The sequence below is a fragment of the Rissa tridactyla genome, chromosome 6 (genome assembly GCF_028500815.1).
Source record: "Rissa tridactyla isolate bRisTri1 chromosome 6, bRisTri1.patW.cur.20221130, whole genome shotgun sequence".
NCBI classification, from domain to species: domain Eukaryota; kingdom Metazoa; phylum Chordata; class Aves; order Charadriiformes; family Laridae; genus Rissa; species Rissa tridactyla.
This window is the reverse complement of record NC_071471.1, coordinates 6,323,995-6,342,866: the sequence shown is the minus strand read 5'-3', so window position 1 is coordinate 6,342,866 and position 18,872 is coordinate 6,323,995. Positions and strand designations below refer to the sequence as shown.

Sequence of the window (18,872 nt, the reverse complement as noted above, 5' to 3'; positions counted from 1 at the left end):
CTAAAGATCTGATTATTAGAAGATCCAGTTCTTAATTTAAGGTCCCCACTGAGGACCTTCAGGCAAGGACCAGTTTCTGATTTATTGGGACTCCTCTGATTCCTATGCCATAAAACACCAACCAGCACAGAAGTCTCATTTATCTTCATCTTTGGTTTGTATAGAAGATGAAGACTTCTGCCCTGTCTGATGCTCTGCACGATCTGACTGAAGCCATTACAGAATTTGCCTCATTCAATCATGTTTTAAGCATCTACTCCTACCTTTGTAAATCTGGGAAGACCTGATCACACTCTTTACACTCCTGGATTTCATGCACATCCCGAAGGTCATTCTCATTCTCGAGCTTTTTCTGGAAGTCCTCCTCCACCATGGAGAAAGCGGAGTGAGGTGTGCTGCAGGGGAACTTCTGGTGGTCTACAAGCTCAGCCTTGGACTCAAAGAGCTGGTCGCAGTCCTCGCAGCGGTACTGGCGCTCCTCTGGAAGACAAACGGGTTGGGGACAGGGAGACCGCATCAGTTTTCAGTCATTTGAACTACCATCCCATCAGGAGTTCCATGACAGTGTGGTTAAATAAATGGCTATTCAGTGACAAAGAGGAAAACCTCAAAAGAAACAAGGATGCCTTAGAATGCTTTATAATAATGCTTTAATGCTACAGGCTTGGGGCAGTGTGGCTGGAGAGCTGCCTGGCAGAAAAGGACCTGGGGGTTCTAATTGACAAGCGGCTGAACATGAGCCAGCAGTGTGCCCAGGTGGCCAAGAAAGCCAATGGCATCCTGGCTTGTATTAGAAATAGTGTGACCAGCAGAAGGAGGGAGGTGATTGTCCCCCTGTACTCAGCACTGGTGAGGCCACACCTTGAGTATTGTGTCCAGTTCTGGGCACATCAATACGAGAGAGATATCGAGGTGCTGGAGCGAGTGCAGAGGAGGGCAACGAAGCTGGTGAAGGGCCTGGAGAATAAATCTTATGAGGAGCGATTGCAGGAGCTGGGACTGTTTAGTTTGAGGAAGAGGAGGCTGAGGGGAGATCTCATCGCTCTCTACAACTACTTGAAGGGACACTGTAGAGAGGTTGGTGCTGGTCTCTTCTCACAGGTCATTAGTGATAGAACAAGAGGGAATGGGTTCAAGCTGCAGCAGGGTAGGTTTAGGCTGGACATGAGGAAAAAATTCTGCATGGAAAGAGTGGTCAGACACTGGGATAGGCTGCCCAGGGAGGTGGTGGAGTCACCATCCCTGGATGTGTTTAAGACTCGTTTAAACGTGGTGTTGGGGGATATGGTGTAGGGGAGAACTTTGTAGAGTGGAGACGATGGTTGGACTCGATGATCCCAAGGGTCTTTTCCAACTTAAATGATTCTATGATTCTACGATATATGATGGTGCAGTACTACCTGTTAACTGCCTAGGTGATATCCAACAGGGATCCCTAACCCTGGCTTAGGACAAAAGTCAGGGTGTTTACATACTATCCTAAATGGGGACATACAGCGTCTAAGGTGGATATCCAGTGGAGGCTGCTGGTCTTTGCCTTTCTGAATGAAGGAGACTGACTTAGACACGAACATCAGCACCTAAAATAGCCAAAAGGGTGTTTATAGAGTTTTTAAAAGTCTCTCTATTTCCATTAGAGTCCTTTTGCAGCACCCAACCCTGCTCAAAGTAAGACAGAGATGCACGAAGTTGGTGTAAAGAAGACAGGAGGCCTTGCTTTATATTTCATAAAATTGGTCACATCGTGTTTCTTACTGAAAATGAGCATAGAAGATCACCAGATTGTCACTTTGGAATGAATATTGCATTCCATTAGTTAGAAATTCCTGCAAAAGAATAGATTAGCTGAAGAAAATCCCAAAAAGCAAACTTGGAGAAGAGCATCCCATGATATTTTTTTTTCTGCTGGATTTTCTACCGATGGTTCCAGATGAGGAGCTGGATGCCCTGGCGTGGTTCCACTGCTACCTGCCCTCCAGACATAAATGCCCGGGGGCTCTGAGACAGAAAGGCACTGAGGAGTCTGCCTGAAATCTCAAATGTATGTAGTTGGTTGCTATTTTACGGTTGAGTTGATCCAGAGAAAGCATCATAGGGCTCTGTTGTCCACTGTCCATGAGCAATACTTTGGCTCAGTCTGCTTCTAAATTAGCCCTGTGGGACATGTCAGTGCAAAGATTTCCTCTGGTATCATTACACAACAGCTACTTGACCATAGGCATGGAAAACACTATGCTTGAAAAGGGGGATGTCTTTAGCAATAAATAAACAAAGTTACCACTACGGGAAAAAAAACCCAAACAAACACAAAACCGAATTAGAATGAATGAAGAATCCCCACTTTTTTCTTAAGAGAACAAAAGATACCGCTCTAAATGTACAGACAGTTATAAAAAAGGACAGCCATGGGAAAACCCCTCTGTACAGTCCCTGAATCCTCGAGAATTTGTAAAACGTCCACACTGGCATAAACTGCAACCTAATGGGCATCAAGCAGAAATCCTACACCCAGTCCTGCTGCGGCTGTATAACCCACTGCCCAGCAGGCAGCAGAGCAAAAGGAGTTTCTGGAGGTGGGGGACAAATCTGAGCAACTACTCAGGAGTTTCAGAGCCGGAATCGGTGCGTCGGATGAGTAACGAATGAGCGCAAGGAGGAATAAGGGCTCAAATGTTCTCAAAAGTGACAGCAACATCAACAACCTGGGATCTTCTGTTTTCAAGAGGACAGAATGCCAGTAGTTCGGCTAAGTGACAAAAAGTAACCTATAATCAGGGTCCCTACAGGTCCTGCAGGAGCAGCACAGCCTAGAGATAAGGACATGGACTCTTGTTCTCCTCCTGCAATACCCACAAAATGACCGAGTTTCAATCTTGAAGCCTTACTGCTGCCCTCAGTTGCATCTGCAGACCTCTGTTCCTGCCAGGGAGGTCTGAGTAACTGAGGGTAAAACCTGAACAACATTAGGAGTCGTGGGGATGCAATACTGAGAAATATCAGCTGTGCAAAGGAGAGCTCACCAGACTAGCAGACACAAAATGCAACACTGAATGAAGCTACGCTCCTGGTTGGACCGGGATGGAGTGATGAAGAAAATCAACAAAGAATCCTCAATGACGGCTTGAGTGGCATCACTTTTGAGAGCAGACTCACCCTTCAGAAGGACTGAAGGACTCATCATATTACTAGACAAGTTTATTCACCGAAGAGCTTTCAGAGAAACAGGAGAGCAGAAGACAGACAAATAGCAAACCATGGTCCACCTCTCCTCCCTGGCTGCAGTGAAGCTGCAGTAAAGCCATCCCAGATTTCAAAAGGATTCCAACAGAGGAGAAATCTCCCTAATTTTTTGCTTAATTTCAGTGATACTTTCTATTAGGTTAGACAGTGAGAAGCAGCTAACCGTGAATGTCCGGAGCCATTGTTTCATGTGAATAATCTTCACTCTTCATGAACAGTAAGAGCTCCTCTCCTGGTTCAATGTCTGCTACCACTCTGTAGAATATCTGCAAAAAAAAAAAAAGAAAGGAGAATGCAATGTGACTACCGCAGCAGGCAAAGAGGCATAAACCACTGCCGGTGAGTATTACAGGACCAAAACTAGTGTGGGTGCTGTCTGCCGTTTGCTGGAGAGGTGCAGACTTTGACTATGGCAGCTCTGCTCCGTCCAGCCCCAGAGCTGTTGGGGCTTTGGGCCCCGTGAAGATAAAAAGGACGATCGCCTTCAACAGCCTTTGCTGCAAAGTGAGCTCCGTGATGACTGCAGGCATCGCCAGCAATTCGCATACTTAGTTATACCAAACCCACGTACAAAGTAGCCATAAAACACACCCCTGAGTGATCCATGGAAGGGAGGTAACTCCTGTTGCACTGAGAAAAGCTACTAAAAGTATCCGGAGAAGATGCTGCTGATTAAACCACAGGCATCCGACTCCCCCATTTCAATCATCTACAGAGTCCAGAAAGTCGTGAGGTGAGAGGTTTATACAAACCAGCGCGCCTGGTTATGCCTTAGCTGCAAATGGGAATCAAAGGAAAAAAATCAGTCCTGGATGAAGAAATGCTGTCAGCAACCAAAGCTGCTGGTGGTGACGCCAGCTGGTGGCACCTCGTCCCCCTGCACAGGTGACATTGGGCTCCATGCTTGTCATTGGGAAGGAGCCCCGGGGAGAAGCAGGAGCTGCTCCCGTGGGTCTGTGCACCCAGCGCCAGCACGCGCCAGCACCGCCAGGGTCTGCCGAAAGGAAATTCCCAAAATCCATCTGGCTGCTCTCTGTCTCAGCAGGAAATGTGAAGAGCACTAAAAAGCTCCACAAAGCAGCTCAAATAAATATTAGTAACTTCCTCAGGCCTTTTTAAACAAAAACACATGACAGCTATGTTTCCTACGCTAAAAAATGATGCATTTGCATTTTCTTGGAGTAATGTATTTTTAAAGGTTTCGCTCTCAAACTCTTAACTCTCAATACTCATTCCCGTGACCTGGGGAGAAGGGCTGAAAATCACCTCCACTGTGTCAAGTCAGACAGATGCGTTTGTCCCAAGGTAGGAAAGAGTATCTAGAGCTGCGTGGGTACTTTCCTCGCCCGGTCGCACGTGAACCGTCACCCATCGGGTGGCCCCGGCAGCCGAGCACATACCGACGTCCTCCAGGAGGTGGCCGTATAGCCTAATCGTTTCATTCCGCACAACTGGCCTTTGCCCACAGATATAGGCTGGCTAAAGAACTAAAAATAACGAAATAAGATGCATTTCCTCAGATTTGTTTGCTTTTCTTCGCCTTGTCCCAAAACCTGCTCTGGAGGAGGCATGCAGGGGAGCAGCAGTGAAGGCTGCCGGGGCCAGCTCATCCCACCGCCCCAGCGCTCGCCCCTCTCCAGCTGCCAGAAGCACTGGCAAAACACATCGGGCACAGGGCACCCGTGCCACAACCCCCTGCTCATGGCCAGTTTTCCCCACAAAAACCAGGAAAAGGAGTTTATGGGCAGCCTGACCTGCACAGGCCGCACCTCCCTCCTCTTCCACGCTGTCCAGGTCAAACCATCAGCTGCGTCTGCTTGGGTTTGCAATTTTTACCCCTTGTTGAGGGGATTTCAAACTCCACCGAGTATTCTGGAGGGCGCAAGGGGCCAAGAGAGCCATGGCAGGGTCTCATGTATGTCTCTTCACGCAGTCAGGTGAATGCCCGGCACCACAATCCCCTTTGGAGCTGACGCTGCCGTCGGCGCCGAAGGACGTGGAGCTGCTGCGTGGGCTTCGGCGTGCTAGGGATGCAGCTAGGGCAATGCAACTCATTCGATCAAAGGCCAAAACACATTTAAGAGAAGCCAGCTTTTAAATCCCGCAAATAAATCTGATGTCAGCGCCGTATCCAGCGAATACTTGCTTTAAGCGATATTTGTTTTTCCATTTATTAAGATAAATGTATTGAAAACTGGCTTTTTTCTTCCAGGAGTATAATGGCCTCCACGTATCTGAAAGGGAAGCTACAGTCCGATCCATGGAACATAAGCCTGGTTGCTGGCTGGCTTTGGGTGGAAATAATACGTGTATGACATTGCACACTAACTGGAGAGACTTCTGCAGACCTCCCTGCTGCAACAGTACCCATCTCCCACTTGGGGTGGGAGCAGGATCAGGCCCACCCCACGGCCAGATGGGACCTCCACCATCTCAGAGGGACCATGCCAAAGCTCCTGCCCTGCTCAGGGCTTGCCGTGACACTCCCAGGTTTTGTGTCACAGTTGGGTAAACTCAGCTGTTCTTCTGAGGTCAGCGGTGCATCCACACCAAGGAGTGAAGAAAAACCACAGCGAAGCCTTCTCCAGTATTTTTTCTGTCCCATCAAAGGTATTTAGATAGACCTTTTCACCTCTCGTCGCAAAGTGAGGACACATGGACCGTACACGGGCATAAAGAGGGTCTTGTTCACGAAGCGCTGTGCTGGGGTGCATCACTTCTCTTTGGGAAGCCCCGGTACGACGCAGCATCTTTCTTGCAGCTGTGGGACAAATCCCTAACCAGGGAGTAAACTCTGCAGCCAACTGCCCTGTCTGCGTTGCTATTCGAAAATATCAGAGATAATTAAGCTACCCATCAGAAATTACCCGGCCAGCCTCGCTGTACCTCAGCAGGGAGACAAGACAAGAGTCTCCAGACAAACTCCATGGTTTAGGTTGTTTCTTTATTTTTGCATCTCAGAACCAGCGCCCCCCAAAACAAGGTCCACGTGACAGATTTACAGCTCTGGCATTCTACTATTATTATTATTATTAAAATATTAACTTTAATTATTATTAGTTTTTTAAATTTCTGTATGTACAAAACCCACCCCACCTGCACTATCAGTTTATATACCACATTGCGTTCCGGCGAGGATCTAAAATAAAACATACTGAACCTAACACCAAAATGAACACGCAGGTAAAGTTAACCTGATTTTAAGAGCTGTCCTTATTACTTCATACGAAAAGCTTTTCTCCCACTCTTCCCACCTAAAACCTCCTGGAATAATCCTGTCTGAGAAAAAGCGAGACGCTAACTGTGGAAATGAACCACCTTGCCTGAGATTTTAGGCAACAGCAGACGGCGTGGGGGTCCTGCAAGCCCCCGGATGGGAAAAGCTCATAAATTACCCCTCGGCCCCGCAGGTCCCCTCCTGGCTGCCCTTATTCTGCAACAACAGCAACCTCTACTGCAGGCGGTATTTTTATTTTTTTTTGTATTAGGAAAAGCTAACGTAGAATAAACGGACTTTCCAGTTGCAAAGCTTGAAGATTTGTCGGACGCAATCCTGGCTCTGCTGTAATTAATTAAAGGGTTGAATTTTCGGACTATCGCCTCTTCAGCCCACCAAGGCCGCTTCGTTACCTGCCTTTCTCGGGTTAACCTGCCCTCGCGGCGCGCGAGCAGGCACCAGTCTGTCTCCAGAAGTATAGGAAGAGCTGCTGCATGGTAGAGGAACGACCAGGAGAGTGGTGGTGGTGGGGGGAAAAATAAAAAAAAATAAAAGCAAAGTCCAGATGCGCATTTCACATGCCCTGGGATCAGCGGTGTGTGACTGCAGTTTATATAGGAAGAGCAAAATCGGATCCAGATCTGGAAACACTTTCAAAGTTCAGGGGGTCTGAGGTGGGGAGAAGTTGGGGAAGGCCTAACTCATCAGTCCTCTGTGCCTGCCTACGCCGCAGGTCATGTATTTATGCTACCGAACAGAAATAAAAGCTCCCAAACTGCAAAACCGTAAAGGGAAAGAGGAGGAGGGCGGGGGGGAAAAAAAAAGGAACACACACAATTTACTTTTAAATGGATGAATAAGGCCTCATTGTTATGAATCCCAGTTTACTTTTCCTGGTCAGGCACTTGAAATTTTATTTATGCTTAATAGACTGCATTTGGCATGTGTAAAGATGACAGAAGCGTGAATTATGAACGACCTTCAACCTATTCAGGAAGTTGTAATAATTGAAATAATAGCGAAAACGCGCTCCCCGCGAGCTCGGGCCGGGGCTGAGCGCTCGGCCGCCGCCGCCTGCCCGCTTTGAAGTGCCCCGGCCATCCCGCCAGCCCCCGCGACACCCCCAGCGCTCTGTCTGAACCCCCCTCCACCCCCCGGGAGGGTTTGACCAAAGGATGCCGGTTTGGGGGGAAAAAACGACACTTCGGCGGCCGCGTGCGAGCAAAGACACCAGCTACTACGCACGCATCGGTCGTGCTCGGCCCTGGAGAGGAGCTGTATTCCATCGCACCCAGCTAAACCCGTTATTCCTGCGCATACGAGAGCTCTGGAAAACATTGCACGTGCCCCAGTGCTGTCTGGGAAATTCAGATTTTAAGGCAGGCGAGAGATGCTGCTGCTTGTACTTTAATACGCCAGGCCATGTACAGAACTCGCAGGTGGGGCCATGGGGGAAGGCACCGAGCGACTTCGTCCTGCACCACGCTGGTGCAAGTGGGAAGACGGAGCAGAGGACCCGCTTTGGATGGGACGGTGGGAAAGAAGAGAAGACACCGATGGTGGAGCACACCCCCGGGGAAGCCCACAGAGCCCTGCGCTGCTGCTCCTGCGCCAACATCCAGAACTCCTGGTCTCCCCCATGGGTACATGTACCCCAGTCAAGGCACCTCTGGGGGCTCCTGGCCACCTCTGGGGGCTCTGGGGCACCGGAGAGGAGCGTGCCCCCAAGCCGGGGCAGGAAAACAAGCGGCTGGAGAGGCGGCATGCACGTTGCCAACTGGCATTCGCCTCCGCGCTGCTTCGGAGCAAGAGTGGAACTTGCCTGAAAAGCAAAACAAATTAAACGTCCAAAACTAATAATAAGCGTTATGTTCAAGGAGCTCGAGCAAAATCGGGATTTATGCCCGTCAGAAAAACGAGAAGGATGAACGGATACATAACCTCACAATGAGCCGTAATTAAGCATTTGAGGGGGACAAAAAAAAGAAAGAAAAAGGTCCAAACAGCGAAGCTACAATTTTAGCTCCTGTGATGAACAACTTCTGCAGCTGGAGAACTGTGTGATGAAACCTGAGCCAGGTTCTTCTTGCCATACTCAGGCAAATGATAAATTGAAACGAACTGGAGTTTTTTCAAGGGCTAACGTAGAGGAGTCCTTCCCCGGCACTGTATCGGGCCCAAAAAAAACTTCAGCAAAAATCCACAGGCGAAACTCAGCAAGTACCTGCGTGCGAGCAGCTGCGGGGGCTCCGGGGGAGCCCGGCGGGGAGGGGGGGGACAGCGGGGAACCGTCCCCTTCACCCTGCCGAGATGGTGGGTGGGCACCGCAGAGCCTCGGCACCAGGACTGCGAAGAACCCTTTTCCTTCCTCATTTCCAAAATGCCCCGCAACTGCCAAAGCGGATCAAGCTGGAGGGGCTGCAACGAGGACGCTCTCCTGAAATGGCACCAGGAATCCCCCTTTTTCCACCTTTGGAGGTAAAAGGTGACTCCTGCTCCCTCAAAGCAAGGAGGGAGCTGCAGGGTGTCCCTCCACAGGACACTCTCTTGGGCGTCTCGGGGTCTGCAGGCCACCTCCCCAGTGATGTTGATGTCTTCTTCCATCATAGTGAATTTTAGCCTCGGTGAAAGCCCCGGCTCCAGGTGAGGAGCTGCCCCATCCAGCCAACCTGCTCCGGCCCTGCAGAACCTCCTGCTCAGGGGTCATTGACAACCAACACCAACTTCTGCACGTCCACGCGTTCTTCTCCTCAGGTGACCTCACCATGCAGTTGTCTTCTAACATCCCACCTTCATTCATGAACCACACAAAGTGTCAAGTGAGCTGCAGCCTTATCGTGGCTCTGTGGACGTCTATAATCCTCTATACTCTTTCTGGCAAGCACACGAATACGATCTGACAGCTCTCATTGCAAAAAAAAAAAAAAAAAAAAAAAAAAGGCATTTTTGCTAAGAGATGACGTGCCTTATGGTGAATCATCAATAAAAAGCTTTTCCCTTTGCTGAAATGGCAACAACTAGTTGCCGGTTTGGGTTCTAAACAATTTCTTTTAGGTCATTTCAGGACAGGCCAATGCCGAGAGTGGTAACACCACCAGCGCGTTAAGCTCCAGCTAAAACACAGGGGGACACAAAGACCGGGCAGGAATTTCACCTGCAGCTTCAGCTCTAACTGCAATAAGTGGAAAATCACCACCGATGAGCTCCTCGTCCCACCAGCCCTATGCTAACACGACCCTGGCTCCACTGGAGACAGATTTTTCAGTGGGAGCTGGATTAAGCTTTATTTTCTTAATAAACTAATAACTCATAGGAAGAATCAGGGCAGAACAGGGCCCTGTATGAGCTCAGCGTGCTTGTGCCCTCCTGACCCACCACAGCCCAAACCTAAATTTCACTCTCTGACAACAAAGCCTCAAAACTATTCCTTAAATACACAAGTTTTGCAGGTGGCTGCGGGGCTGGGGCTGCCGGAGGAGTCTCTGCCGTTCTCCGCCTGCCGTGATGGAGGGGGGGCAGCGGCAGTAAAACCTGAAACATGAAGCTGTGTCTGCAGATTAAAAAAGTTTGTAAAACGTGTAAGATGTGATCAGATCTGGTGAAACCTACAGCAGTAGGTTCGCTCCTGTAAGTTTATATCGCTGACATCGGGCACGCTGTTAAGAGTCGAATACTACTGGTTTTTCTCCCGTTGCAGTAGCGTATACTTGACCATAAGGAAACAAAACAAAACACACCAAAAAAAAAAAAAACAGAACCCCAAAAATCTATTTCAGCGCACACAGCAACTCAAAACCTCAGTAAACAGATCTTGAGCCACTGAGATTTTTCCATGGATAAACCAAAGGGAATCTTCAAGAGGGGGGAAGAGACCTGGAAGCTCAGAGCAGTTTCACAGCAGTTTGTGGCCGTATCACTGTCAGAGCTCTGCAAGCAATAAGCAAGATAAAAACAATATCCAGGAGTTTTAACTTCAACTGCTACCAACCACATTTCTTCACAGAAAAAAAGAAAAAAATGCCTTCTTTTCTAGCTTGAAGGTGACCGCGATCCCAGCCTGAAAATGTGCCTGGAACGTGCGACAGCCCCTGACACGCCATTGCTATGGTCACTGCTGCATTTGCAACTGCACTTTCATTAACATATATATTTTAAAATAATGCTTTTGCTGGGGTGACAGCACAGCCAGAAAGCCTAACGGGGCTAATCATCCTGAAGTCATTAAAAAGTTGAACTAATTGACGTTTAATGATAACAGAGGGGAGTCGTCCAAGTTAGCAGAAACCGGTATTGAATCCTAACTGACTTTGAGCTGAAAAAACGCATTCCAGGGACAATACCAGTGACAAGACTCTCCGCAGCTCTGCCCACACTGGAGTCTCTTTGGGGAAAGGGGAAAACGCGAGTGCCCTGCTTGCGGGATTTTATTATTCGTATACATCTTGAATTACATACGTTCAGGTCAGATTGGGTATGACAGGAGATAATAGGAAGACAGCAAAGAGAAATCCTAGATCAACCCAAACAAAAAAATAAATAAATCGATTTAAAAAAATGCAGCTTTTGAACCCTACTCCACCTCCCATCAACTGAAACAGGAGTTGCATCCAGCGTGCATGTTTTGACTGCATCCCACCATTATCGGGCTGTTCATCTTAGCAAAGCTCGTTTATACAGTCATAAGAAAGAGCCCAGGCCTTTTGTAAAGTTGATCCCAAGTGATGAAACCTAACCTCAACCGTGAGTCGGGGGGTGGGGTGGTATGCCTCAGAAAAAAAAAAAAAAAAAGTCCAATGGAGAAAACAACAACAACAAAAAAATGTTTTTCTTTCACTCTTTTTTGTTAAATACAGAAGGTAGAGCTTAGCAGAGCGACTACATTACACGTCGCCCTGAGATTCATCTAAATCCCGCCTCGAGCAGTCTGGGAATCATACCTGCCTGTCAGTCAAGCTTGAATTTAGTAGCATAAACTTGTGGGCAGCGTGAGGCTGGGAGCGCTGGCAGGATCTTTTACCTTTTCAGGTACAGCCCAATGTTTGCCTGGGAATTTTACAGATGAGTTGAAGCAATTAGAGGTGAACAATTAACCGCTGATCGAGTGTCTGCGCCCCGGGAGCGAGTGGCGTCTCCCGCAGCGGGGATGCTCCCCGTGGGATGAGGGCTGCTGAGGTGCTTCTTATTCCCGGGGGGAACCGGGGAGAACTGGGTGCCCCCCCACTGGCTGCGGCTCCAGCTGAGCTGGGGCCTCCTGTCCCAGCTGGGCTGCGTCGCCTCTGTCCTCCAGCTCTAGCTACGACCACTCACACATGTCCTCCGGCTTCACCTTTTTCTTTTTTTCCTTTTCTTCCCCGCCCCCCCCCCCCCTTCTTTTTTCCCTTTTTTTCTAGGAGCTACAGCAGCAGTGACCCAAAGGCAGCCCCACGCAGTCCGTGCACAGCCACATACTGCACGCTCAGTCCTGCCTTGCATTTGTCACTCCTTGTACAGGCACACGGTTGGCCATGTAATGTCCATTTCCCAGTTTGCCTTCCTATTATATTTTATATTACCTCTGGCGAGCTTGTGCCAGAAGAAAGCAGAAGGAGGAGCTGTTAGAAAGGCTTTTTTCGCTTTAAGATTCGAGAGCACATTTTTAGCATTAACTTTTTAGGCTCTGGTCATAAAACGCTGGAGCGCGCGTACAATTTTGTGGGTAAATCTGCAGCGTTTCCAGAGGGCCAAATGAACAACAATCTCTTGCTGACAGCGACCAGCTCACAACACGCTACTTGAAAGACAACCAATTCTTAATTTGCAAATCTCAGCAACAATAAGCCATAAAAATATGGAATTATGAACAGCACGATACTGCGCAAAATAAATAACAAGTCTCCAGTGAATGAAGGAAATCATTGGCAGCAGTACAGCCACCATTACCAAATCTCAGAAATGTAAACACTAAAAAAAAAAAAAAAAAAAGAAAGAGAAAGTTACAAGCGCCATAACTTTCCTTCCAAAAACGTCAAAACGCGGGTGCGCGTCTGCGTCGCAGAGGTAGATGCTGAGGTTCCAGCCCCGGGGGTAGTTTCAGTTGCAGATCCCCCAATACCGACGCAAAGACAGTAAGTTGCTTTGGCCAACGCACGTGATTCCGCTTCTAATCTTTCCTATCTGTGCCAGCTCTTCTTAAACATAAAATATCTGCATTTGCTCTTTCAATTAAGCTATATAGTTTCCTTTTCGTATCGCTGTTCCGTAACTGCTCTGCACCGAGACAATTTACCGTTTTTCAGTGTAAAGCACATTTCAACTTGGAAAAATGTATTTTGCATTTACTAATAATCTTTATGGTTTCTTTAGTTAAACCAGCTGCTCTATCAAAAAGAAATTACATCTCAGTCAGCTGGCTCATTCTGCGCTACATGTGCTCAGGGCTGAACTGTAGAAATTGAAAATTTTTAAAAAAATCTGCTCTCATAGTTTCTGAAAAAGTTATTTAAACCGGTTTTAATCAACTATCTCGCATGAGCGAAATACATAATGCTGTGCTGGAAATAGCAGGCTGTCTCACATTCATTTCCTATACGTAAGGAATTTGATTAGAAAGAATGATTTCTAATTGAAGCTTTGTGTCTGGTTGTGATGCTTCTTTCAATGCTGTCAAGGCAATTAAATCAGCTAAAGATAATCTTTAACGTTCACCTGATGCAGTTAATTAAGTGGCGAAAAATGAAACGCTGATTAAACGAATCAAACCCTACCTTTGCAGGTAGCAAAGTTTAAATTGGAAACAAGAATTTACAATCAGTTGTTGCTGTGCATTTTCTGATATTTTACTTTAAAGAAGCATAGCTTTCTTAACCTAACTTCACCCATTAAAATATTTCATAATGGCATGTATTATCCACAGACTAAAGCGAACCTTGATTTAAGAAGCACCTAATAACTCATCAGCATAATTGAAAACAAAATGCTTCACTGCGTCCTTCCTCCACCTATCCCAGCCTTTTTTTTTTTCCTCCAACACATAAGGACAAATAACGTTTCAGCCCAACAAAGAGTGGATTTAAGTGCAAGACATGAAAAGAAAAAGAAAACCACTGAAGATCCTGGTTCAGCATACAAGCATTACGAGTTCCAGCAAAGTATATGGGAAGGTGTAATAATAATCACGCACGTGTGCATTCAAATCCGAAGCCCCACACATGCAACTACATCGGCAGCATCATCACTTTTGCGTCTTCCCCTCCACTTTTCCCATTAATTTCACGTTACAGCTTCTCATCAACTCAAAGGTTTAACGTAGCAATTCAAGTGGACCGGAACGGGAACCAGAAAACGCTGCTAATTCAAAAATCAGCAAACACTGGCTTTGTATTCCTAAGAAAGCAGCCCAAATTTTTATCAGGCATAAGATTAAAAAAAATAAAAAATATTATTTATGAATCAAACAACAACGTGGAAAAACAGAAAATTCATATTATCTATAGCCCATAATCAAAATTATTCTATTCTGCATTTCACATCCGTGCCTTATCTTTTGCCATAACAGCAAACAGGCCAAAATCTGTCGTGAATTGCTGTTATTTTTTTTATCCATTGACACATTAAAGTTCCTTACAAAAAAATAAGCCCAGGAAGTGAACACCACATACCTGATCACTTATCTGACATGCAACGAGGTTGTGCTGATTGTAGCATCCAGCAAACTTGATATATTTGAGCCAGTTTCCTACATCTGGTTGACTGGCATCGATGCAGAACTTCACATTGCAAAACTCATCCAAGATCTAAAAGGAAGAATATGAAAGAGTGAATCTTTTTGTCGCTGTCTGGGCATACTAACCAAAAGATAAATCACAGGTTTCCAGGCAAACAAATGGATAATAATAATCATCATCATAATAATAAAGGCTTGTTTATTCAGAAATACACTTCTCTGGTGAGATATTTTTTTTTTAGGAATGGTCAGAATACATACATAATAGTAAATGGACAGTAAATGTACTGAAAAATATCTTGACAAACGCTTACATGTAATTGGGACGTTGTCTAATTATTGCTAAGAAGCGCTATGTTAATTTCAAAGGGATTGATTTTCTATGTATTCATCAGTGACTAAGTTTGAAATTTTGATTTTAATTAAACACGATTCTGTCAGGGAATATAACAAAAATTATTAAAATAGGTGGCATTAGCTTCATTTGAGTCTTCTGTGTTGTTTCAGGATTTACGTTGCTTGCGGCACCCACTTAGTCTTTTCGTATTTGTCACTCTGAACCAAACTTTATCTGGTAGGCAGAGTTATTTATCTTGTTTTAATACTACGCTTCCCCAACAGCCCTTCTGTGCAACACTTAAATCACTCCCCTTAATTGAAGCAAATAATAGAACTCCCTATGCCAAACTAGAGAAAATAAATGAAAAACAATGTAAACACTCATGCAAAGCATGGCAGTATTCAATACATACCAATACATGCTTCCAATTATGCAGACAATAAACAAATATAATGAGATCGCTCGTGGACAAGCCGAAGAGGATGTTCTATTCTAACATTATGACAAATTACTAATCATTACGTACGACTGAATATCACTATTTGCAAGCTTTACCACCGGCCTATCCTAAACTTTCCACAGCATCCCAGGGAGCTCCCTGCTACATTTGTAACTTTCTCCCGGCTGGGCACCGGCACCAAAACACCCGACTTTTAGCAGGAAAAAAAAAAAACCCAACAAAAACAAACAAACAAAAACCCACAAAAAAAAAAAAAACCAACACCAAAACCAAAACTTAAAACACACGCCCCAGCCGAAAAGCAAAGGGAGAGGGAGGTTGTTTCCCCGATGGGAAACGTTTGTGTTGGCGTCCCGGCCCCAGCGCACTTTTGGCCTCCGGGCTGAATGGCCGGGAGCCCCGGCATTGTGTGTCACTTAGTTAATGAAAACCCACGGAAGTTTCCTATCAAGGGCTCACAATATCGCCTCAGCCCCGCTTCACCTTCGTTAATTAAACGAGCCCCGCGGAAAGCTGCTCTCCCCGCGGGGGCGGACGGGCCCGGGGGTAGCCCAGGTACGGCGGGGGCTGCCCGGGTCATCGCCCCCACCCCCCCCCCCCCCCGCCTCCCCCCCCCCCCCCGGCGGCTGCCAGGATCGGGCCCGTCTGGGTGTGTGTGTGTGTGTGGGGGTGCGCTCGAGGTGTGCAAGTCCGTGCCTGCCCATGCGGGGTTTCTCCCCCCTCGATAAAAAAAAGAAGGGGGAAACCCCAACACCTCCCATCCCCCCCCCCCCGCCACCCCAAATCCCGGCGGGGCCCAGCGAGCGCCCCGCGGCCGCGCACGGCGCGTCCCATCCCACGCTGCCCGCACCTCCGACGATTATTTTTTGGAAGGACGGGGCGGGGGGGGGGGGGGGGGGGGGCATTTAATATTCCCTTTCAAACCCCCAAGAAGGAGGGGGAGCTCACCCCCCCCACCCCCCGGGGCGGCGGAGGAGGGTCTGCCCGGTGGCGCGGCGGGCACCGACAGGGCAGGGCAGCCCCGTCCCGCGGGGCCGTGGGTAGCGCTCGCCGCTCTTACCTTGTGTCGCCGGGAGCCCGCGGGGGCGGGAGGCCGGGGGGTGGGAGGGGGAAGGGAATGGGGGGGAAGAGAGGGGAAAAAAATATCCTTCAGGCGGCTGGAAGCAACATCTTGGCGTCAAAGGCAGGCAGAGGCCGAGGCCGTCGGGGTCCGGGGCTGCGGCGGGCGGTGCGCTCCGGCATTTGTCGGGGGCCCGGGGCGGGCGTTGGGGGGGGGGGGGGGGGGGACGACGCTGCCGGCCCCGGAGGGCTCAGCGGCGGCGGGGCTCGGCGGGTTTCTGCCGGCTGGCCATCACCTTCCCCTTTCGGCCCCTCCTGGTCTTATCGGGGGGTGTGTGTGTGTGTGTGTGTGTGTGCGTGCGTGTGTGTGCGTGCGAAGAAAGTTATCGGGGAAAAAAAAGGGGGGAGGAAAAGGGAAAAAAAAATAAAAAAATAAAAAAAGAAAAACCCCAAAACCACACAACCTTCTTTAAGAGGGGGAAAAAAAAAAAAAAGAAAAACACCACCAACAAACAACAACAAAAAAAACCCCCCGCACCGCACACCACTCAACAAAACAAACTTCTTTCACTTCTCCGCCGGGGATGGGAGAAAAGTGTGCGTGGGCGGGCGGGCGGCTCTCCCCCTCCCCACCCCCGCAGCTCTGCCCGCGGCGCTTCTTCCCCGCCGCACCCCCGGGCAGCGCCCGGCCCCCCCCCACCCCCCCTCCCGCCCCGCCGCCTTTACCCACCCCCCCACCCACCCCTCCCCGCCCACCCCGTCGGGTCCTGCCAGCTCCCCTATTCGGCCACTGTCTCTTTAAAGCGGGGCAGCCCCGGTCGCGACGGCGGGTCCGTGTCCCCCCCCCCCCCGCCTTTTCTCCCCGTCCCGGGCGGCGGCGGCGGCGCTCCCGGTGCCCTTAAAGCGACAGCGGCCCCCGCGGTCGGGGGTCAGCGCTGGGTCGCGGAGGAGCGGCCCGTCCGCGGGGGCGCACCGGGGGTCCGCGGGGGCGGCACCCCCCGTCCGGACGGGGGGTGCCGCCCCCGCGGACCCCCGGTGCGCCCCCGCGGACCGGTGCGCGGTGCAGCTCGCCTCTATTTATACACCGGCAGCGCCGTCGCGGCGGCCTCGCAGAGCTCGCCCCGACGGCTTGTCCCGGCTCGTCATCCCTCTGGTTATTAATAATAAATATTTTTTTTAATAAAATGCAACTTCTTTTTATTTATTCCCCCCGACCCCACGCCCAATTGTCCATTTGCCGGCGCTTCCTAAACGATATTTTATATTTTTTATATTTTTAAAGTTATTTTTTTTTTCCCTTTATTTATTTGGTAACGAATCCCATGAATGGAGCCGGCGGGAGGTTGGGCTCTGCCTACCGGCGGGGGCGACAGCGGCGGCCGGGCCCGCTCCCACCCGCAGCCCCCGCCGGCTCCGGGATTCTCCCGACTTCGCCAAACCATCCCGAAAATCCCACCGCGACGCAAAGCCACAAACGGACCCCAAAAAGTTTGGCACCGTCCGGCATAACTACGGCAAGAGACGCGTCTATATGTGTATTTTGGGGAAGAGAGCGGGGGAAAAAAAAAAAAAAGAGAGGGGAAAAAAAAGAGGGCTGAACTGTATCTTTTATTGCACGATCCAGAAGTGCCACCCACTTTTTTTTTTTTTTTTTTTTTTTTTTTAAGTGTAGATGTATTTCTCAGACTAAAAGTCGATTTTTCTTTCCCGGGGGGCCGGGGAAGGAGGGCAGGGGGAGGGCGAGAAACCGGGTGACAAGAGATGATGATTAATTCGTCTCAGCGGCCTGTTATCTGTGACATTGAACTGTTATTTCAGATAATAGCTATTGTTCAAGGCGGGGAGGGGAGAGAGAAGGGGGAAAAAAAAAAAACCCGCACGCAGTGGTGGTAGGTAGGACAGGAAAAAAAAAATAATAAAAAAAAAAAAAAATCCTTTGTCAATAACCTCAAAAAACCTGGTGGGAGATTCCCATAGCACCCGGGCCTGAGAACCGAGCCGCCCGCCCGGTTTGCCGGGCCATTGATTTCCTGCCCTCCCTCCGCTCGCCCATTGTTGGAGCTTTTTTTTTTTTTTTTCCTTATTATTATTTTTTTTTCTCTCTCTCCCTCTCCTTTTTTTTTTTTTTTTTTTAATTTAGCCATAAATTGGACCGGCTCGAGCTATGAGCTGTTCTATTTTCTTCCTGTCAGGATGAGGGATTTGTTTTATGATGCATTGTGTATTAAATACAAGTAATCTGGGAAACTGATTGCTCGAGCCCATAGGCCTGATCAGCGGCCCCGATAGGAGCCGGAGCCCCCCCACACCCCCCCCCCGCAACCCACCCACCCCCCCCCAGCTTTGCCACAAAAGGAGGAAACGCCGGTGGATAAACAAAAGGGCCTCCCGGTACCGGCAAAGCGGGGCCGGCCGGCACCGGAGCTCCGCCGCCACGGCGCCGCCCGCCGCCGCTAGGTGGCGCTAGCCGCCGGGACACCGGCCGCGGGACGCGCCGGGAGCGGGACCGGGAGCGGGACTGGCAGCGGGACCGGGACCGGCAGCGGAGCAAAGGCGGGCGAGCCCGCCGCTACCCGTTGTTTTTTTTTTTGGAAAAAAAAAAAAAATCCCACTTTTGGTAATTCCCCTTCACGCAGCGCTGCCGGCTGTGTGGAGGAGGAGGAGGAGGAGGAGGAGGAGGAGGAAGGAACATGCCCCCCAGTTTATGTCGGGGCGCTGCGAGAGGCGCTGGGCAGCGCGGGGGGCGTTGGGGGGCGAGCCCCGCCCGGCCGCCGGTCACATAAGGGGACGTTGGAGCTGCACACAAACGTATATATTTTTTTCTTTTTTCAAGAATCTTTTAAACACATCTGTA

At 49.1% G+C, this 18,872-nt stretch overlaps 1 protein-coding gene across 8 annotated transcripts in view; it reads right to left on the bottom strand.

Annotated features, from left to right (window-relative positions):
* The window catches only part of MECOM (MDS1 and EVI1 complex locus), a 348,700-nt gene that overhangs the window by 34,382 nt on the left and 295,446 nt on the right, over positions 1-18,872 (bottom strand). For 6 of the 8 annotated variants that reach the window (XM_054204388.1, XM_054204389.1, XM_054204390.1 and 3 more), the window contains exons 3-5: positions 14,095-14,229; positions 3,404-3,506; positions 264-480 (exon numbers count right to left, since the gene is read on the bottom strand). In XM_054204388.1, coding sequence (XP_054060363.1) covers positions 264-480; positions 3,404-3,506; positions 14,095-14,229 — 455 coding nt within the window. Of the gene's footprint in view, positions 1-263; positions 481-3,403; positions 3,507-14,094; positions 14,230-14,911; positions 15,526-16,019; positions 16,132-18,872 lie in introns of those variants that run through there. The other 2 variants (XM_054204393.1, XM_054204392.1) reach the window with 2 other exon arrangements.